This window comes from Pteronotus mesoamericanus, unplaced genomic scaffold (genome assembly GCF_021234165.1).
Source record: "Pteronotus mesoamericanus isolate MK-2021 breed Mesoamerican mustached bat unplaced genomic scaffold, CSHL_Meso_final contig_74, whole genome shotgun sequence".
In the NCBI taxonomy this organism is placed as follows: domain Eukaryota; kingdom Metazoa; phylum Chordata; class Mammalia; order Chiroptera; family Mormoopidae; genus Pteronotus; species Pteronotus mesoamericanus.
Genome location: NW_026555247.1, coordinates 35,828,320 through 35,850,280, shown reverse-complemented (window position 1 = coordinate 35,850,280; position 21,961 = coordinate 35,828,320). Strand labels below are relative to the sequence as shown.

The following is a 21,961-nucleotide window of genomic DNA, read 5'->3' as shown; positions in this document are numbered from 1 at the left end:
TTTGAGGGGCAATGGAAGGTGCCTCATCTGTACACACCTGGCTCACATTTGCTGCAGCACCGTCCAAAACGCTCGTAATGCCTCTCGCTGGCACACGGAGGGGTGATCTGAAAAGTCACCTGAAAGAAAATTGACAGAGGCAGAGGTTATGCACAAGTTCTTTCTGAACAAAGCAGAAAAATGAGTCATCAAATTACATTTCGGAAAAGCATAACACCATAAACAGTCCTGAAACTCCTCTGTGCAGCTTTATCTCTTCCCCCGCCAAATGCCACTTTCCTATTCTCGCCCATTTCCCCCGAAGAATGTGTACATGCAACACCCTAAGAATGTATGCATGCATCATGATCCTGGCACGAGAAGCCGCTTACACATTCACACATATTTCGGTTACGTTCGTGGTGATACGAAGCATTAAAGGAAAATTGACAAATGGGACGCAGAAGGTTGGAAACCGCTTGACACAAGCCACATACGAAACCGGTCCCACTCCTGTGCGCTGCATGGTGGATAGCATACTGTCAACGTCGGTCATAAACTGTAGGAAATACAATGAGGCCCTTCCCATGCCCAGGTGGGCAAAAGTAGGCTTACAGCTGTTTGTATGGAAAATAGTACAATCATCAGTAAATAACAACACAAGAATAAACTGTGTTTCCCACACTCATGATTGTAAATCCACTTTTGCTTACCCCTGTGTATTATACCAGGGGATGTGGAATCTGGCCTTACAAGCTAGATCTGATTTCTAAAAGATTTTTAACACTGCTTACTTTTTGGACGTTTAAACAGGCCGAGAACTTTGGACGCAGCACAGCATCTGCGAAAGGAACCACTGGGGCCCGGAGCCGGGCGTCCCGGCCGCCTGCTGCCTGAGGGGCCCCAGACAAGCCGCCTAAGCTTCTGGAGTCCCTGCTTCCTTTCTGCATGATTCTAATATAAACGTTAATTTCCGAATCTGCCCATCTATGTAAAACAACACAAAAAACCAAGCGTCTTACATTCACTTAGAGATTCTTATCAGTGTGCTGCAGAAAAGCTCTTTCCTCACAGCTTTCTCAGTGTAAGAGGAAAAAAAAAACACACTTGCTGACAGGCAGTGACATAGAAATGGAGCAATGAAACTGAAGAGCTGGGTTCAGCGGAAGAGAGGAGGGCCCAGTCCTCGCAGGGTCCCGGGATCCCCTGCCGCCGACCCAGCCCCCCGGGAGCTTGCACACTTGGGCGGGCTCTGGGGGCCCCAGGGCCCTGCCTCCCTGAAGGGGTCTGGGGCTGGTTTCCTAAAGGACGTGTCAAGTGAGCTCCATCTTGCAGGACAGATAGCAATAGGCCAGAAAAGGAAAAGAGAACTGGTAGGTGGCAGTAGGGGCAGAGGTAAGGAAGACGGGCAGGTAGGGGGAGTGGAAAGGTGACAGAGACCATGAGCAGAGCGAGGGGTGAGGAGCACAGCAGAAGAGGGGGCTCCGTCTGCACGAGGGTGGGAGGTGCAGAAACAACACAGCCGTGCGCCCTCCAAGAGCAACTCGGTGGTGGAAGGAAGTTCCGTGGAGAGAGCTCATGCCCAGAAACCCTAGGCTGCCTGCGGGGCTGGGGGTGCCGAAATGCAGCCACCAGGGACCTCTCTGACCTCCCCCTGGCCAGGCACAGGGCTCACAGGAGAGAGGCGGTCGAGGGCAGTGGAGGTTGATGAGAAAGTCAAATGTGTCCCTGGAGCCAGGTGTGCCAGGAGGGTTGTATCTTCCTAGCAGCTACCACGCCTGTGGGCACTGGACAACGTGAATCAGCGGCTCCCCACCCAGCCTGCGCTGGACAGCGGCACCGCGAGTCCAGGGGAACCTGGGACGGGTGGCGAAACACAAACCATAGCATCGCTCCTCTCTGGTCTCTTTCTCTTTGCTTTGGTAGGAGTCGTCCCCTGGAGGCTGCCGCGCCCCCTGTGTGTCTAGCACAGCCTCGTGTGCACATGGAAGGAAGATGAGCAGAAGCACAGCGGCAAAGCTGAGCGAGGCCGGCGCACACTTGTCAAACAGGACGCACTGGAGCCTGGTGCGCAGTCCCTGGTGCGCAGTCCCTGGGGCGGCGTCCACGGCGGCGCTGCGGGAGATAACCGTGTGGTCGCGTCTCAGCGGGGAAAGGTTATCAATGGCTTCCGACCCGTAAGAGAGCTGCGACAGTGTCTGTCAGATAAGTGTCTACTTTGTGTTACACACACAGAAAGGTTCTTTTTAGGGGAATTCGGTGCCGGGCTCCCCGTGAAGCAGCTGCTTAGGAAGCTGGTCGAGAGCCGCTGGCGGGCCCTGGGCTCTGGATCCTGGTTGCTGTTGAGCACGCGGACAGTTCGCTTTCACGCTCAGGAGTGTGGCTGTGATTCGTTCAACGCACTCACCAGCTCCTGGCACAAGTGGGCAAGTCACTGGCTCCACAGTGACCAGAGGCCCCCGCTCTGAACCAGATGTGTGCCAGTTATTCTCAGAACTCATTTCTGCCTACTAGGCTCACTGTGTCTTTACACCAGGACACGCCCTCTTTTTGCTCATTTGATATGATTCCCATAGCATAAAATTCACTCTTTAAAAGGGCACAACTCAGTGTTTTTTAAAAAATATATTCAGTGGTCGTTGTGCAAAGGCCGCGGCTATCTAATTCCAGAACATTCTCAAGGACCCCAAACTGGCACGTGCCCTTGACAGACCTATAGGGTTATGGGGCTTTTCAGAGGCAGCAGTGATTTTGCGGTGTTGATCTAAGTCAGGGTACAGCTTGCACAGGAGTCGACTTTGTTCTCCAGTTCCTTCTGTACGTTGCAGCACGCCTTTACCCTTCAAAAGGCAGTAAGTGTACAACTTCAAAGACAACATAGATGCAAAGCTACGTAGAAGGAAGTATGGTTTAGGGGTGAATGAACAGAAGCTGGAACTCAGGAGCACGTGCCTTTGCTGTCCTCTCTCGCCCAGGGTCCCAGCTCTCTGCTCCCCGCTCTCCCGCCCTCCGCGCACAGAGCGCGGCTGGAGAACGGCTGCTGGAGGACCATGCAGCTCCCAGGCCGCAGCGGGCAGCATGCAGAGCCCGCCGTGCGCTGGCCTCACCCTGGCCCCGTGCCCACTCCAGAAACAGCCTTTCCCGCTCTGCCACCCACAGTGCAGTCCTTGTGGCTGGGAACCCAGGTCTGACTTCCTGGCCGGTCTTGCTTTGGCTGATCCCCTGGGGACTTGCCTCTTGGTACCGCAGCTCTGCTGCCTGACTCCGGATTCTCAGTCCCTGCGTCCCACCGGCTTGGGCCCCGTTTCCCAGGAGCTGGATCTCATTGATGCCAGTCTCCCTGGCTGGCCTGCCACATGTATCCTCTGAACGGCGTTTTCTTGTGTGAATGAAGAGTGACCTTCGGCCCCTCCCAGTCTGGCCTCTTGTTTCCCCTAAGGAGTCGAGTTCCACATCTGCAATCTCACCAGCCGCTGGGGAGAGCCCAAGGCTGCCCAAGCCCCTCCTGGTCCTCTGGGCCTTCCTTTCCAATAGCTCAGAATTTGGACCTGGCTCCAGCCTCCAAGACCAAGCCCCCAATGGTTGTGAGGTGGAAGCTCTTGCTATCAACAGCAGTGCAAGTACGGCTGTGGTTTGATAAAAAGCGTGCTCCTCCTTCAGTGGTATGAAGTAAGCTCCGGGGGAGGGGGGAGTTTGGCGTAAGCCTGCAGATTTTCAGTAAATGGGGTGACTTCGTCAGCTACCTCCACTCCCCTTTCTTCGCCCTGCACGCAGCAACAGAAGGCTTTGGGGACTGAGTTGAGAGGTGCAAGTTTTAGTTATCTAGATTTTTTTTTGCTAGTTTGCCTTGAAGAATAACTCTATTGTTTTCTGTGAAACAATAGAGCTTTTGAACCATAGTTGTTTTCATTAAGCAAATAAAGCAGAATCACTTAAAAAACTGTTTCTAACCCTTACCTGAAGAGAGAGAAAGAGAAAAACATCGAACAGTTGCATCTTGTACGTGCCCCAACCAGGGACCAAACCCGCAACCTAGGCATGTGCCCTGACCAGGAATCAAACCCGCAACCTTTTGGTGTACAGGACGATGCTCCAACCAACTAAACTGCACTAGGCAGGACTAAACATTTTTACTTATTGAAGAAAGCAGACAGTCACATGATACAAAATGTAAAAGGTACAAGCTATTGGAAAGTGTCCCTCCCGAGCGGCTGTCCGCCCGGGTAACCAGAGCCACCATTTCTTGGGCATCTTTCTGCAGGTAGAAAGAAGAACTGACTGATCTGTGACCCAGTGGGGGGACCACTGTGTACGACAGCTGTCTTGGTGGCCAGCTGGGATCGGGTCTGTTTGCAGAGCCTGTGTGCTGGGGAATACAGTTTGGTGCATGGCACTTGGACGTCTTGCACAACCCAGCCATGATTGACAGGGTCCTACTCAGGTTCTTACTCAGGAATCTGCAAAAATGTTTGGCCCACAGAGTTTACAACAAGTAACGGTTGTTTTCTAATAGACTGGCCCTGAATTAACAAGGAACACTAGAATCTGTTTATAACCAATACATTTCCACCCCCCTTACCATATGAATTCCTCAAAAAGTCTTTTTTTATTTTTCTTTTAAAGGAGTTAAAAGTGGCATGGTGATACATTTAGTTTATTGGTCTTCTGTTGCCTCACTCTCTCGTGGGTTTTGTTTTGTGCATGTATTTGTTTTGGGGCATACAGGCTGGTGTTTATTGTAACAGCTGACAAACTCTTCTGGAATACGTGTGCCCATAGCCTGTGCAAGGCTTTGGGAGGTAGTAGGAAGATAATATATCGTAAATCAAAATTGTCTTTCTAAGGTTCTGTGGATTTACTTCCTGAGGCATAGCGAAGGTGGGTCTAATTCTGAAAAGCCCTACACGGAAGCAACCTAGCATTTCTGCTGGTGGCGCTACGGAGGCTAGTAGGTCTGTATTGAGGATCCTGTAGAAATATTTCCTCCATGAAATATTTCTTTTGCATGCTGTTCATCAACCCAATGGCAGTGAAAGCCATTATAGGTCCTAAAATTACTTGCTTGCTCTACTGAAAATTCATGCTGACACATAACAGAGCAGAAAAGAAGCGTGGCCCCTTCGGTCAAACCGAGGAGAAAAGAACCCAACCCAGGAGAACAAATGAGGGATTTTCCATAGATTTCATTTTGTAAAATATCATCTGTGACTATTTGAGAATTTGGCTCTAATTTAAGTAAAGATGGTATCAAATTTCTGAATATTATAGAACTGAAAGATGTGGTTTTTGTTAAGACAGAAACTATTAAATGTGAAAATAACACCTTACTTTAATAGTCCTGCTGCTCTTGAAAAGAAACATCCTTAAGGAATGTCATAATTGAAGCTGCTCCGACCCAGAAGAGAATACAAATAAATTTCTAGTGCCTGTGTCCCAGCAACACCAAGACAGCTACTTCACCATGACAGTCTCATGCCAGAAAATGGTTACTCTCTGAAGACTTGTTTTTAGAAGCAAACAAAGAAAATCGAAATAAACAGAGTCACCTACAAAGAAATGCTCTCACTTCTTGCGTTGCGTTGCGTTGCATGCCTTATTCTCAGCTGGCTGAGCAAACCGGCCAGAGAGGCGTCCGAGTTTCTCCCCTCACAAATGTTTCTGTTCTAAGTCAAAGTGCCGACCCTTTACGTGAATATGGCCCAGCGGACCTTTTCAGTTTTGTCCCTTTCCTAGTGCCTTTTCTCCAGAAGCCTCCAGATGGCCTTCTCTATGTTATCTAGCTTTCTGTTTCCAGTCATGGCCCAGTCATGCATCTGTTAGTGGAACCATGCATCCCAACGTCACGCTGCTCGGCTCTACATTCATAACGGGACGGGAAGCCATCTAGGAGCTGTTTGTTGCTCAGAAATCAGATAAGGCAGGTTTCTACAGAGAACAGAAAATTTAAATACTAACTCAAATAGAGTCTGACATGCCTGAATGTGGGGATTTCATGGAGCAGAAGTAGGGGCTGGGAGGAGGGAAGTGAGGTACCCCGAGTGCAGGTGAAGAGGGAGGGGGGCCTGACTAGCAGCGCCCCCACCCCTGCCGCCAAGTTTTGGCCAGTGGGCTTCAGGGCAGGAAGCTTTTTTCTACCCGGGGCAACTCTTAGAACTGAGCTTCCAGTTTGACCTGGACAGAAGAGTGCCTGGCATTTCTTTAATAAAACTGCCCACATTTTTACAATTGGAGAGCAAGGGAAAAAAGGCCACTTCTAAGCTACCTTAGCCTGCCCGCCTGTGAAGTGGGCCCACTGCTTGTGCTCGCCTTACCGCACTGAAGATCAGATATGGGGATTCACGCGAATGACGCAGCGTTGGCAGGCAGCGCCGCTCAACCAAACGCAGGCCTGCTTCCTCCCTTTGAAGCTCACGGGCTTTCCAGGAGGCTGCTGGGGGGACGAGGTAACCACCTCCATCACTCAGCCCAGAGGGGCACCCAGCCTGCGCTCAGTGGAGGGGGGTGCGGAAGGGCACCCCTGCGCAGAGGTGGGGCGCCTCGGTGACACAAGTGACGTCCTGGGGTGGGGGGTGACCATTGTAGAGTGTCACCTGAAAGGAAAACGAGGGTGGAAAAGAAGGGGGACCCGCAGGAAAACCCAAGGCCTGGCACTCGCCCCCGCTGACTCTTTACCTGGCTGCCTGGCCAGGACAAGCAAGGGCAGTCCCCCGGGCGACAGGAAGGGTGGGTTTTCAGTCAAAGAGGCCCACTCTGGGAAAGGCACATTTGCTTTCACATACAGACGTGCTTTCTCATGGACTGTAGTCATGACAAGCGGCCGGAGTCATTTTGGTGGCTTTGTGTCTGGGGCTTCAGTCAGCGATGTAAGCTGCCCTGGGGTAGGGGCAGAGACAGCTTACTCAGGGCGTCTGCAGATAAAGCGGCTGCTAGATTGTATCTGTCAGGGATTCTGTTAACTAGGACATAATCGAGTTATGACTGCATGCCCTTCTAGACGTTTTCATTTTAAATAAACTTGATAGAATTTTAAGTGTACAGATTTAGGGAGAAAACATCAGACTCAACTTTCTTTTATGCAAACCAAAGCTTCACTTTTCAGGCTTCAGAATATTGCATGGGCATTTATAAAGACAGTATCTTATAAATGGGAGACATAGAGGGACTCGGGTAGATTTGGGGATCTCCCGGGCACCCCAGTGGATCACCTGGTACATTTCCTGGGGTGTTGTCACCTCCCCGGGAATGCACTGAACCGTGGAACACATCAAAAACCGGAAGAGCCCAAGTGATACCAGCCAGGACCTTGGCTGAAGTCATAATGGAAATGGATACAAAGAATCAGAGGGTATAAAACGAAAACCTGAGTGTTTAAAATAGAATTCATTTCACAGAAATACATTTTACACCCAGCTCCTGAAAAAAAGAATTCTGCTGCCAAAAGTGAGCTTCAAGTATTCTCTGATTGGTAGAATATGAAAAAAATGTGGTTAGTATGAGAAGACGGTGAAGAAAATGACGACTTGCAAACAGCATTATAATTGATCTTCTACTAAAGGGCACTCTGCAATGCATTTTATGAATGCATTACCGCTGAAAAAGAGTGTTCGAAACTCCAGCTCAAAGGTATTCATCACAGCTGGCCAGGTGCTCCTGGTCTCATTGCAACTCACAAGTATGCGCCAACCCCCGCCCCCACAAAGGGGTGTAAGTTGCCAAAACAACAGAAGGAGGCCAGTCATTCTGTTGCCTGAGTCATTCCCCTTCACCTTGTAAAATGATTTTTCATATAATGGTAACAGAAGGTAGATTTTGGTCTAGTCTAGGGTTTAAGAGTAGAAAGCATCAATCTCTCCAAAGCTCTACTACTGTCATACCTTTGGAGACATCTCATGTAATAATTGTGCAAGGGGCCGTTTTAGCACCGGACTGAGGGGATGAGCCAGTTCCTGTCTCCCAAAGAATTTGGATTGCAGGACAGGCAGGAGAGAGGAAAGGTATTGGATAATAATAATTATAACAAAGTAGCGACTCTGGATCTTTGCACTGACAGAGGAAAGATAGGTAATAATACATAATAACAAAGCAGCAACTCTGGATCCTTGCAGGAGGGAAAGGAAACTATCAGGGAGGTGAGAACCCGCTGCTGCCTATCCTGATATATCAGATTTGGGTCTTTCTAGGTCTGTTCTTTGAATGCCACTTTTTAAAAACTTTGGAGTACTTTCAAAACTTTTTTTGTGACAAAATACGCATATCAGCGTTTGTCATTTTAATCATATTTTAGTGTACAATTTCAGTGGCATTAATTACATTCACAATGTTGTGTGGCCACCGTCCGCCTCTTTTTCCAACACATTTCTGTCACCCCAAACAGAAACTCCCTCCCATTAAGCGATGAGCCCCCATTTCCTCCTCCACCTAGCCCTGGTAACCTCTATGCCACTTTGTGTCTGCGAGTTTGACTTCTCTAGACACTCCTTGTACGTGCAATAATACGATACTAGTCCTTTGGTGTCTGGCTTATTTCCCTTGGCATGATGTCCTCAAGGTCTGCCCCAGTCATAGTCTGTGTCAGAACTCCATTCCTTTCCCTGGCAGGGTGACATTCCAGTGCACGTATTCACTGCATTCTGTTCATCCATTCACCTGTTACTGGACACCGGGGTTGCTTCTCCCGTTTGGACATTGTGGATGGTGCTTCAATACACAGTGACAGGCAAGTATCTGTTTACGTCCCTGGTTTTAATTCTTTGGAGTCTATAGCTGAGTCATTTGGTAATTCTATGTTTGGCTTTCTGAGGAACCCCCAAGCTGTTTCCTAGAGTAGCTACACCTGTTTAGCACAATCTCGCCTGCAGTGCGAGAGAGTCCCAGTGTCTCCACATCCTTGCTGACACTTGTGATTTTCTGGGTTTTTGGTAATAGCCATCCTAATGGGTCTGAAGCGGTCTCTCACTGTGGGGTTTGATTGCGTTTCCCTAATGGCTCATGATGTTGAACATCTTTTTCATGTACCTATTGGCCACTTGTACATCTTCTTTGGAGAAATGTCCACTCAAGTCCTTTGCAAATTTTTGTGGGGTAATGTCATGTTGCCAGGACCTGTTCACATGACTCAGTTTCAATCTTGCCAGCACTGATCCAATAGGACAGGAATGGGGTCAGAGGGCTGTGGACTCTTAGGTTCACTTGCATCATTTTGAGAGACATCCTTGATTTTCCTATTTAAGAAAAATGTTCTCACTCTACATAGCATCACTGCATGGTTTTCTAGAAAGGAATCAAGGAGTTCTAACATGCAGGTAAGACAGGTTCAGCCAAAAAGCAGGACAAGTTAAACCTAGAGTCATTTATTTCTCAGATAGTAACTGAACCCGTACCTCATGGCAGAGACAATTTTAGGGTCTGTGGGTACAGGAGCTATGGATACCAGACAGAGAGAGTCCTTGCGTGTAGTCCCTGGGAGAAGAGTGACAATAAACAAACACAGCATGAAATCTGGGTGTAGTAATTGTTGGGAAAAAAGTGAAACAGGGGCAGGTGATGGGATTGTGATGGGGGCCTCTCTGAAAAGATGACATTCGGGGGACCTGCGTCCGGGGCGGGGGGACAAGTCAAAGGGATAGATAGCAAGACCGGGAGGAGGATCGCAGGTGGATGTATACAAGGCCCTGGCAAGGGCGGCGCGTGTGCACTGTGGTCGGGAACAGCGGGAGGGCCTGTGAGACTGGGCAGTGAGGGGGCGGTGCTCTGCGCTCACGCGGCTGGCCCCCCAGTCGCCCCGACCGTGAGTAATGCGGCCCTGCAGCACCCGGGGTGGGTGACAGCGGCTTTAGGTTCACACTGGACATCGCGGTTACTCCCTAAGGTGGAAACGATAAGCTCTTCGCGCTGTTTGCATTACCAGGCAGGACTTACATGTGCCCTAGATTGTTTTTTAATTTTATTTTCCCTTGTGAGAAGATAAACATCACATCCGATTGTCTTAACCATTTTGCCACAGATATTTTTGGAATAGATATTACGCACAGAAAAAAAATCTGACTTAGGTCAGGGTTGATGAAAAAGAAAATCCCACTTTAAAAACGTGGAGTAACTTGGCCTACTAGACCGCTGGACGTAGTCACTGTTTTGATTTAGCGAATGGCTCGAGCATTTTTCCCCCCTGACGCCTCGATCCCAGATGTGCACCTGGAAGGAGGGAAGCCAAGGTGAGGGACGCGGGCGCTCGCCCTGCCGCCACAGAGCATCTCAAAGGTCCATTGATTTCTGCAGCCCTTCCTCACTCTCCTCACAATGTGTTTATTCTCTCTGTTCCCAAGAAAGAAAACATATAGCCCAAGGGGAAGTGAAGAAATAACCTTGCATGTCAAAACTTTGCAAGTTTTCTTTGTCAGAGAGATAAAGAGTTTAAAGAGTCTGCAGCTGCGGGCTCCCTGGAAGGAAAGCGCAAGGCAGCTTTGTCAACGCGGCACAGGGTGGCTCTGACTTGCCCCTGCCTTGTGACTCAACGCAGCTTCCCAAAGCGCCAGTCAATGCCCCTTTATTCTCCCAGGGTTCCAGGCGCCCCCCACCCACCCGCTGCCATTCTTGGGCTTTTTTTTAAACTTGCATTCATTCAAAACGAGAGTTGCTTTCTCTTCTTTCCTGTAGTAAAGTAGCAAAATGTTGATGAACCCAGTGCTTGCGAGAGTGCAGGGTCTGCCGGAGGCCCAGCGCCCTGCCGGGCTCTGTCTTCATTCTGGGGGTGCATCAAGCTTCCCATGGGCCCCCCCCCGCCCCAAGTGCCCAGGGAAGCGGCTAGGCTGCCCCTGGCCTTCAGAGTAAAGTCCAGTGCTTCTCAATGTGCATGGAATTACCTGGAAACCTTATTAAAATGCACGTTCTGATTCAGGTCTCAGGTGGGGCCTGAGATTCTGCATTTCCAACAAGCTCCCGGGTGATGTCAGGCTCTGGTCCTGGAGCAGCTAGGACAGAGATGACCCCAGGCTGCCTGCCTGCTCAGTCTCGCCTCCAGCCGCGTCCCCTGCCCCCTCTTAGCAGCCCCGCCCTGGCCTGGACCCCACTGTGGCCCCTGCCCTCCACTTCTTCCAGTGCCGCCTGTGGTCCTGCTCGAGGCTGTGTCAGTCCCAGGCTGCCAAGTGAAATCGGTGACATTGGCCAAGTGGGTTTCACGTCCCCTCTCCCTGGTACAGAGGCTGGAGAGCCTCTCATGAGGGACAGTCTCACGTCACCTGGACTTCCTCCTACCCTGTCCCTTTGATGCTCTCTGGTTATGTTTTGTTTATTTGCTCTTTCTGCTAGACTGTTAGTATGCGACAAGGACTTTGGCCCGCTGCCCGTCTTCCTGAACTTACCTGTGACCCATTGCCCATACTTGTCATTAGATGTCCCCCTAGTGTTCTCAGGGTCCTGACCTGCTCACACCCTCAGTTACCTCTGCTCACCGGCATCCCAAGTCCCCATAGCCTGGTTTTTGCCTGCTGACCCCCCGCTGCTTGGCCACACACCAGTCTACTGACCCTGAGCTCTGTTCACGCCTTCACCGTCCGCTTAGCCAGTCCAAGTGCTGGCCACCCTCCCGGCGGGGCACGTGGCCAGCCTCTCCCGTGGAACTTCGCTGGGGACTCTGGCCCACAAAGCCCTCTACCCTCCCGACTTCCTCTTATGCACGTCACGTATTCCATATCTTAATATCTTCCAAAGTCTGCACATGGCCCCACCCAGGGACTCCAGTTAGTTTAGGAGCTTCTGGGAGGGGAGGATCCTATGTCCAGGTTCCCTGAAGAACCGAGTCAGTGCACACAGACACCAGACCTGGGCCGAGGGCGGACTGGGAGCACCGCCCCCGTGGCGGCTGGGGTGGGGGCGCAGTACGCTGTGGCCCCCACCTCTGCCGCGACCGTGACCATGCTCCGCGCGCTCCGCCCACCTTGCCTGGCAAGACCTTGACACCCTATATCCAGCACGAGGCTTGTATGCTTTTGAATTTGGCCCTCACGTTGCTTTTATTTCTTTGATCAATGCAATGGATCTTTACCTTCCCTTGTCTTAGCCACGACTGACCTAAACATTTTTAGAAAATGAACCCCATGCACCCACGGTTAGTCAGCACCTGTGAGCAACGCCCTGAGCCAGGCATGGAGTCTGGGGCTTCTCCCCCACGTGCACGTTCACAGACCAGCGCTGCTCAATCCCTACCGGGCAGGAGCCTCGCCTGGGAATCTTACAGAAGCACAGACCCGATCCAGTCAGTCTGGGGAGGGGTCCGAGATGCTGCGTTTTTAACAAGCTGCCAGATGACATCGATGGTCTGTGAGTAGCAAGGTCAGAGTTACATTAAAGACCACAAGTCAGAACTTCCTCACATCGCAAATGCTGTGTAGAATTGCCTCTCCGGTGGCTGGGTCCAGATGCTGCTTGTCTTGGGCGCGAGTGAAGGAAGAGCTGGCCCTTAGGAAACAGCTACTGCGAGCCCACCAGGCACCAACCAGGCTAGACATTTGACTTTCCTTACCTCCCTTCCTGCATCCCCACAAATGCTCAAACGGATAGTGAGGAGTAGACTGGGCAGAGCTAGGCATGCTGCAAATGCTCGAACTCTTGTTTATTCAATGAATGATTCTTCCAGAAGGACGCTCTTGACCTTGTCACTTCCCTTTAGAGAAGGCTGTAATAGTTTCCTACTAGTTCTGAAGCGCACTGCCAGGCATGGACTTGGAGGGGCACTACCAACTGTGCGCGAATTAGAGATCCCCCAGCAGTGGGGGGCGGGGGGCGGTGAGAAACCTCTTTCTGGGCTCAAGTCCTGTTTTCCAATCGGGACAGTATATGGGTCCACCTAAGTAACGCACAACACAACTGCTCCGGCGCCCGGGGCCTGTCACCCACACCCGGGAACGGGGCACCGGGCATGCTGTGTGAGGCCGGCTTCATGACGCCACTCTGGCCTGGGGCCCACTCCGTCTGCATCCCTCCCCTGCGAGGGCCGCTCCCTGCAGTCAGTGACAACCAGCTGGTTGTGCAGGAGGGTGCTCTGATCATTTGTCATTTTCCACAGAAGGAGGACCTCCGCGGCCTGGCTACAGGGACCCCAACTGGGGCAAAGCAACCCCAAGCCCATCAGAAAGGGACTTTATTTTTATGGTGTCATTAAATTATGAAACCGTGTGACCATTAGACATTAATGGGTGACAGTTTAGGACCAAGATTCCGGTTGCGTTCCCACTGGAGGTAAGTGTTATACCCCGCTGTCACGGGGCGGGGCGTCTGTTTCCAGATTGCTTGCTGCCGTGCATCAGTAGCGCATCACTGTCCTCCCCCACCCCCCGGCGCCTGCCTCTCACTCCGACGGGAAGCTCGAGGCCTGGCAGCGCCCCAGGGGCCGTATATGTTGTGACCCTCTGTCTGTTTTTCTTTAATCCTCACCTGGGGACATTTTTAAATTGCTTTTAGAGAGAGAGGAAAGTAGGGTGCGGGGGAGAGAAACATCAGTCAGCTGCCTTCTCGTATGCACCCTGACAGGGGGTCGAACCTGCAACTTGAGTGTGTGCCCTGACCGGGGATTGAACCTGGGGCTTTTTGGTCTACGGAGGACACTCCAACCCAAGGAGCCACACTGGCCATGGCCCCTCTGTCTTATTTCAACGTTTCTCCTATTATTTAAGGGAGAGCCTTTCAACGGACTGGAAAAAAGCATGGGTGATAGAAATGATTTAGATTTGCACCATCGTAGAGACATCAGAATAGGAGCCCAGAAGCGAGGAGTCCCCACGTTGACTGTAATTATAATAATACCAGGACACACAGGGCCTTTGCAAATACAGAGCTCACCTGCTCACTGGACACGCCCTGGGGCTCAGAGGCGCTGTCTCCCCTCCCGCCCCGGCCCCACCATCCAGCACAGAGCCTGGCGGGGCAAGAGGACGGGGCTAGACTCAGGCCCGTCTGCGGTGCAGACTGGAGAGCGTGGGGGTTCACGGAGCGCTCAGAGAGCCCTTGGCTTCAGGAAGTGGCCGAGATGATTCAATGTGTCACATTCCTTTTCCTCCTGAGTCAGGGATCAACTAACTGGCACAAGGACCCTGTACTGAGAGTACACGGGGAGCCACTTCGAAGTCGTCTAGCCTTAAAGGCACAGCCTTTTTCTTTCTGTGTAGTAACAGGTGGGAACAGAAAGCCCTCAGGGAGTGGGCAACCCTGCGCAGACCTCCACCCGTGCACACCGGTCACGCAGTTTCCCGGAGGCTTAGTGCTTGTCCGCCCCCCCCCATTCCTAGGGCTCCTCTCCGCTCCCCATGCTGCCTGAGGGGTTGCGCCAATGCCCCTGGAGCGCCTGCTCGGAGAAAGGCCGGCTCCGCTCCTTACGAGCCATGTGAACCTGGGCAAGTTACGCAGCCTCTCTGTGCCTCGGTGGTCGCATCTTCCTCGCCAGACGGGGTGAGGATTAGCGATCACTCCTGTAAAGCACGCAGTGCGTGGCTGGCCTGCAGGAGGGATTTAGCAAATGGCAGGCACTTTTAATATTTGTCCATCGCCTATCAGGGACTTAGAGCGGATCTCAGAACCTTTTGGCAGAATCCCCCGGTTGCCAGCAGCAGCTCTCAAACTTGAGTGTGTGTCCGAATCCCCCTGGCCGTTGACCCAGACTGCTGGGCCTCCCGCTGGGGTTTCGGATTCAGTGGGGGTGGGGCGGGGCCCGAGAACGTGCATTTCTAACAAGTTCCCAGGGGCTTCAGATGCCGGGTCCAGGGAGCACGCCCCGCACGGGGCAGGGGCCAGCTCCTGAGGTTTGTGTGCACAGCCCTTCACGACTCAGATCCAGCACCGCCCCCCTCGGCTGGCCTAATCCCTCCCCACTCCCTCTCGCAGGCTCTGGACTCCAGACGTTGGGACGGGGCACAGTTTCGTCCTGCACACTCTGCGTGTCCCATCTTGGCCCCTTCCCCGTCCGTCCAGTACCAGGGCAAGTGCTGCCTGCCCAGCTCCCCATATCAATCTGATCTCACCCTCTGTTCCCGGGCTTCTTGTTTGTTCCTCTTCTGCAGTGGCTTGGGCCCGCCGAGCTGCAGGAAATGAAGGCTGGGATGTCTGATCTTCCCGACTGCATGGGGAGCTTTCTGGGTCAGGGCAAAAGTCTGAGGTTTTCCACATGTCTTATGGGCTTTTGTTTGTTTTTTGCTTTTTACTAGTAAATGCAAACAGGTATCCACTGAATTGAGAGAAACAAAAGCTGCCAGAGAGGTTAAGGAACTAGAACGAATAACCCTGGGCAAGGGGAAGTTGTGGGCAAGCAATCTTCAATAACAGAACCATTAAAATAAAGATGACATTGACAAACTGAGCTTTACCCCTGTGGAAGAACAAATTTGAGGAAATGGGGTCAAATTGTGACATATTAGGTTAAGGTCTGCTCTGGGGAAGTTCCTAGCATCGAGAATTATGAAGTGATCAACCAGGGTTAGCAAGGGCAGACAAGGAAAATCTCAGCTACACTTTACTAATGAAATAGATAATCTCAATTGTGATAATCATGAAAGTTTCAGAGGTCTTACACCTTGCTCTTTTTTATACCCTGCTTTTATACCCTGGGTTCAAAGTCGAGAGGAGGGGAGGGCCGTTTGCAGGATTCTTATAACTGGATATGAGTTTGGTAGTTTGTGCTACTTAAGGATACAGTTTTAAGTTAGTTGCTAACTATAGTACAAAGACAATTTTATAACTATATTATAAAACAGTTTTTTTAAAAAAATTGATACCTGCCCTGGCCAGGTGACTCAGCTGGTTGGAGTGCCATCCTTCACACCAAAAAGTTGCAGGTTTGCAAACAGGAGGCAACCGATCAGTGTTTCCCTCTCACACTGATGTTTCTCTCTCTCTCCCCCCACCTTCCTCTCTCTCTAAAATCAATAAACATATCCTTAGGTAAAGGTTTTTTAAAAATTAATACCTTAGGGAAGTGGTTGCTTTCCAGTTTGAGAACCCAAAGCAGCCAACGCAGTGGGTGCTTGGTCGGGTTTATGCAATACCACACATCCTCTCTTCCCATTTGCCAGGTTTACCTATCACATTTGCAAAAAGCTAAAGTTGTTCTTCCTCATTTTTAATGGAAAGTCTTCAAATTTCTGGTAGCTGGAGGAAGTGGCTCTTGTCCTCCCAACACTGAACAGGAAATGTAATAAGCTATTATTATTCTGATGAACTGAAAGGGTGGCTTTTGCAGTCAGTTCTTCCTGCCACTTGAAACCTGGCAGCTGTGACTGAGTTGTGGTACCTCTGCATCACCTGCTAGGCTAGGTCTTTTGGGGGCTGGAGGGGAGGCACTAGGGAGCTGGGCTGAGAGGAAGGGAAACACGCATCTTAGGCACTAGCAACCTACCAGGGAAACTGCACTTTATGCAAGTGAACCTTTCTGCCAAGCTATGGGTCCAAGGTAAACACTGCTTCTGCTGGGAGCAGGTGGCCCCTCTGAGGCCAGCGTGGGAGGGCCACGGGTCAGGTCACACCTGCTCGATGCTGGGCCCTCTGGGTATCACTGGGCTGCTTATCTCTCTTCGGTCCTGAGTTTGAGCTCTGCCCACATCCTGAGCTTTTGAGTAAAGGCACGTTTAGGCCAGGAAACGGCTCTAAATTCCAATGCACACCGATTTCCTGCAGATCCCAAGCTCTTAGCTTGTTTACCTCTGCAGAATTTAAGAAACTGTGCCTGCCACCCTTCCTGTCCCCCCCTCTGATAAAATAATCCAAAGTAGCTTGGGTTCAATAGCCTAAATTCATCCTTCACTATTCTAATACTTGTTTAGGAAAAAAAAAATCCTTCTTTACTTGAACCTAAACACCACTTTGGGACTAAGAAATTTCCTCAATCAACTGTGAAGAGAGACAATCCAAGTAGTCAGCTATTTGTTCTGACATCAACTGCATCTTTTTTTTTTTTTTAACAATAGGTCCAGCCAGGCCACATCCTTTGCCCCTGCATTGCCGGCGCTAGCACAGCCCCGCGGCCCTGAACCGCCCCTGCACTCTGCTTGGCCTCTCACCACCGAGCTGACCTGATTCAAGCCTTTATGAAGCTCTTCCAGAGCCAGGGCAGTGGTCTCCTTACTGCCTGCCCCCCACCCCGGACCCAACCGAGCTGCTTCCCCATGACGCGCAAATCCGATTGCCTCCCTCCGCAGCCCACAACACACGCAGACAAAACCTCAGCTATTTTGCTTACACATGGGCCCATGGAGTCCAGGATGCTGTCCTTGTCAGAGATCCCTGAAGACACTGTCAGCGCTGCCCCTCCCCCACCCGACCTAGCACCAGCCACCTTGAACTCCTGGCCCAGTGCTGCTGGCTTGTGTCTTTATGTGCTTCAGACGCATGAGGCGGCACGGTCGGGAAGGTTAGGGTATTTTTCCGGACACTTTCATGCAGGTTGAAGTGCTCCTTGTCCTGGGCACGCACCTTGCGCTCCCAACGCTAGGCACCCGCCTGCGTTCCTACTGTCTGCACGTGTCTACGCTGAGCGCTCCCCCGCGTGGCGCAGACCTTCCCACGTGTAGTAGGCACTCACTTTGTTGAAATAAACCAATGCGTTTCACACAAATTCCATGTTATTTCTCACTATTGGATGCAGAGCCCTGAGAGGGGCAGGCCACAGAAATGAAAGGCTGGGTAGTCAACAGTGGCGCACAACACAAACGCGGATACAAAGTTACCAGCACGCGTGGAGAAGGAAAGTGCTTCACCCTGAGACAGATGCCACCGTGAGAACAGCAGCGCCAGCCGGGCCCTGGACAACCGACCTAGACAGAGGGAGGCCTGCCGCCGGGGAGCGCTGGCAGGAAGCAGCCTGACAGCCGCTCTGTCTCAGAATGGGGACAGAGATATGGGACGCTGTGTAATCTCGCTCGCCACCCACCCACTTGCATTAAACCTCAAAAGCTCACTCAGAACTTCAGACTGGCCGAGTCCTCTGATTCACGGAAGCCCACTGTTTTGAACTTGGTTTCTTCAGGCTCAGTGACTTGGGGCAGAAAGGATGAGTTGAGCTCAAGCTGTCCCCCTAGCAGTGGGTCCCAGAGGAAGCCCGCGAGTGGCAATGCAGGGAGCACCGGCGAGGCGAACCACTTCCTCCAGCCCGAGTGGAGACCCTAAAGGTACTTGGAGGCAAAGTCACGCTCAGGCAGACTCCCACCTGTGCCAGCTCTGGGTGCATGGAGGTGGGTGGAGGGGCTCTGTGTCTGGAGGCGGGGGGCAGGGTCACCACCCTGCAGGAAACAGGCCACTGGAGGTCCTGAGCGGCCAGAGGGTAGACACCCTAGGAAGCGCATCACCTGTGGAGCTGATGACATCAGGGCGGATACAGACCTGCTTTGGCCAAAAGAACGGCCCAGACAGCATTCCCAGGGCACTGGACACACCGTGTGGGAAAAACACTGATGTTTTTTTCCATGCATTTCAAAAATAGGAAAATGCAGTGGGGGAAATTTTAATACTGATATGGCAGATAGAGTTCCCGCAGCACCTTCTTAAAACAACACTCCCTGCAAAGGAGGCCCTGGCCTGGAACTCCCCTTTTCATGGGCTCATCAAATATTGACGTACTGACCTTCCAAGATTCACCTTTATTGTTTCAGTTTTCCTGGTGTGAAAATTTCTGGTAGATAACTGAAAAAAGTAAGCTCCTATTTCCTTATCAACACAGGGAATGCGCTCATGCTACAGACTTGCCATTTACCGGGGTGAGGGGTGTTGGGCAGGGACTGGTGGGAAGGAAATAGTGGGGGAGGCATTTGAAATATTTATTATTGACAAAATGAACCAAAAGGCCACGATCTATGTGTTTGTGGTTCTCCAAACAAAGAGTTAACACGCCCCCAGCTTTTTCTCCAGGGTGGGATGGGAGGCAGGGAGGCAGACCGTGGAGGTACTGGGCACCCACCAATCCTATAGCCCAGGCCGAGCTCCGCCCCTGGGGATTTCCTCAACAGGGTCTCCCCACAGGCTTTCCAGGGCCCTTGACGCCTGTCTGTGTCTGATTAGTCTCCTTATCTCCTCAGTTAGGGCCTTACAAGAGTTATCTCAAGAACTATAAATGTTTCACGCCCTGTCTGTTGGTGAGGGTTCCTGAAGCAAGTGCTTTGTGCTATCTGGAAAGTCATAAAAATAGTGACTTTTTTGGGGGGGGACGGGGCAAGATTCCTTTAAGCTTAAAGCACTCCTGCCATCCTCTCGACTTGGAAATTTTCTTCCTCAGCTGCCTCTTGAAATCATAGTTTCTCTTGATTTTCTACCCATTCTTCGAAGCCTATTTCAGAAACCCCTCCCTCTGGAAGCCCTCCCTGATTTCTCCAGCTACCCTTACTCCCACGGGGTCTCCACCACACTCCCCGTGTCTCTTGTCACAGCTGCTCTGTTATTGTTAGTCTCCCCCATCTCGTCCTCTCCCTGCACTGTGTGACCTGTGAAGACACAGCTCTGTCTCCATCTTGTTTCTCACTTACACAGTGTGTCGCATCCCAGCAATGTCTATTGGCCTGGGTGTGAATGAATGTGCTCTCAGGTCTTGGATAACTGGGAATTAACACAGTTGTGCATAACCAGTTACCTTAATGAAAGTGTGCTTCTATATTTTTTTTACTTGGAATAAACAGCAGAACTATCAACATAAAAACATACTATTATTATTATTTTTAATATGCAGGCAAACACTCTTCTCGTGTGTAAAAACAAATGCCCTCCCAAAGACAGGCAGGCAGAGAATAACCACAGAAATGTTTTCAAAGGCCAAACTCCCGGCCTTCCAGGTAAGTTTAAACCTATTGAATTAATGTGAATGAAACCAAGTATCATACTTGCAGATAAAGCACTTTCTAGAAGATGTTTTGCCAACTATTTTACCCATACCCCACCCCCAACAATGCAAAGCACTGGGCCAAGCCTTGCCCAATGTGTGAGAACTACCGGGACGGATTGCCAGAGCAATTCCTTTTTTAAAAACTAGAAGGCTGGCCAGAGCAGCAGCAGGTGAACACACAGGGTGCTTGTAACCACTGTGTCTTTGGGGGATACTACTGCATTTCCGTGTTCACCGTTAGTGCATGTCCACGGGGGAGACTGGGCATACAAAATACCATTTGATTAGAATGCCAATATCATTGGACTGTTTTCTGTTTAGGCTTGATTTTAAAATGCATGTAATGCAAGTGGCCAAAAGGAAAAAGGGTGGGGGTGGGGGTGGAGCGGGGAACAGCCCTTGTTGAAAAGTCTTTCTGAAAAACAAATTTGTTTTGATACCATTTGCTGCTGTTCCTATTAGAGCCTACTGCGTTGTATGCATGTGTGGGTAGTTTTGTAATAGAGGGTAAGGTGCTTTGTACATCTGGGTAGCTGGCAAGTTTGTAGCCAGGGGCTCGCTGTTCATGGGATTCCCGATCCCTTAGTTCAAGGAAGGGAGCGCGCTGCCCAACCTGTTGCACCCCGCGTTAAGCCGGCTGTCTTTCCCCCCAGCCATTCGGAGGAACCCGGACCGGGAGGGAGGGCCGAGGGAAGACCTCTGCGCGCATTTTCTGCTCCAGCCTCGAGCACACGCTTGTTATTTTTGTCACGGCTGGAAGCCCAGGTTGGCTCTCGCCCTCCCCTCGCCCGCGCCCAGCTGGCTCCGCAAACGCCTCCCCGAATCTGCGCGCGGGTCCGAGCCACTCTGCACCGGGGGATCACCCAGCCTCAGCCGATTTGACCCGGGAAGCTGCCGAAGCCAAGAACACCGCCACCTCTAGCCCTTCCTTCCGAGGAACGCCCGAGAGGACAGTTTTGGTAGCATTCCTGGCGCAGAGTGTGCCGCCCGAGAGCGCCCCTCCAGGAGGACAGAAAACCACTAACTGGTTTTATTTATTTGCAGCTGCACCGAGTGATCCCACGGAGGCCATTCCTCCCAGGGGGGCGGGCAGCGACGAGCATTTGAGGAGACGCATATTTGGGGGCACCCTGAAGCCCTTCACCAGCCACGGGGTGCCGGGTGGGAGCAGGGGCAGGGCCTGGCACCGACGACGCCAACGATCGCCCCGCGGTGCCTGCGGGTCGCAGCCCCGCCCGACTGAGCTCCAGGGAGGCAGTGCTGCCTCTGCCGCCCCCCGCCCCCGGCCCCGCACTGGCTTGAAGCCCCGTGTGCACCTTGGTCGCTCCCACTGCAAACAGTAGTTTGTCCTAACATCACCGAGGGGGTCTGAGAACAAGTGATCCTACGGTATTCGGGGCCAGAACCTGAAAAGGTGGACCTTCAACAGCTTGTGGGGGACGTCGGAAAGGCCAAGGGAGACAGGAAAAAGGCGAGAGAGGGCCAGCTTTTCTGCAGAAAACTGCCCAATTCGGTTTCACGGCACGCACGGCGAGCGTTGCTCTAGCCTTCAGACGACCAGGGAAACTGAGGGTGGGAGGCAGAGCGACGCCCAGGCAGCGGGACCGACCTGCAGTGCCCGGGGGGCTCCAAGCGGCCCGAGAACCCGTATTCAGGAGTGGTTCCCGAATGTGGGCCACTGCCTGCGCCTCGGCTTCTTCCTCGCGCATTCTGCTGGCCGGGGAAAGGGCTGTGTCCACCGCAGAGACTGCGCGTGGGACCTTCGGTGCTCCCGAAATGTTGGGGGAATGAGTGACGTGAACGCCTGACATTAAGTGGGCTTTTCGAAGCAAGCGCCCGTGTCCGTGCTGGGACCTCGCAGCCTCCCGATAGCCCACCCACTCGCCCTTTCCCTCCCGCCACCGTCCAACCCGCGTAACCTCCTCCCCAGTTTTCCGCCGTTTCTGTCCCCAAATCCTCCGCTCTTGCTTCTCCGTCCACTCGTCGGGACGCCTCGCAGCCTCCGCGCCCCCTTGCCTCCCCAGCTCCGGAGAAGGCGCGGGGCGCGCGCGGCCTCCTTACCTGCAGCGGGCCGAGGAGCGCGCAGAGCGCGAGCAGCGAGGGCAGCGGGCGGCGCCGCCGGGCGCGCGGGGCCAT

The 21,961-nt window shown here is 52.0% G+C and overlaps 1 protein-coding gene across 1 annotated transcript in view; it reads right to left on the bottom strand.

Moving 5' to 3' along the window:
* The window catches only part of TNFRSF11A (TNF receptor superfamily member 11a), a 50,509-nt gene extending 28,548 nt beyond the window's left edge, over positions 1-21,961 (bottom strand). Inside the window, exons 1-2 of the mRNA XM_054583378.1 lie at positions 21,887-21,961; positions 38-119 (exon numbers count right to left, since the gene is read on the bottom strand). Coding sequence (XP_054439353.1) covers positions 38-119; positions 21,887-21,961 — 157 coding nt within the window. The remainder of the gene's footprint in view (positions 1-37; positions 120-21,886) is intronic.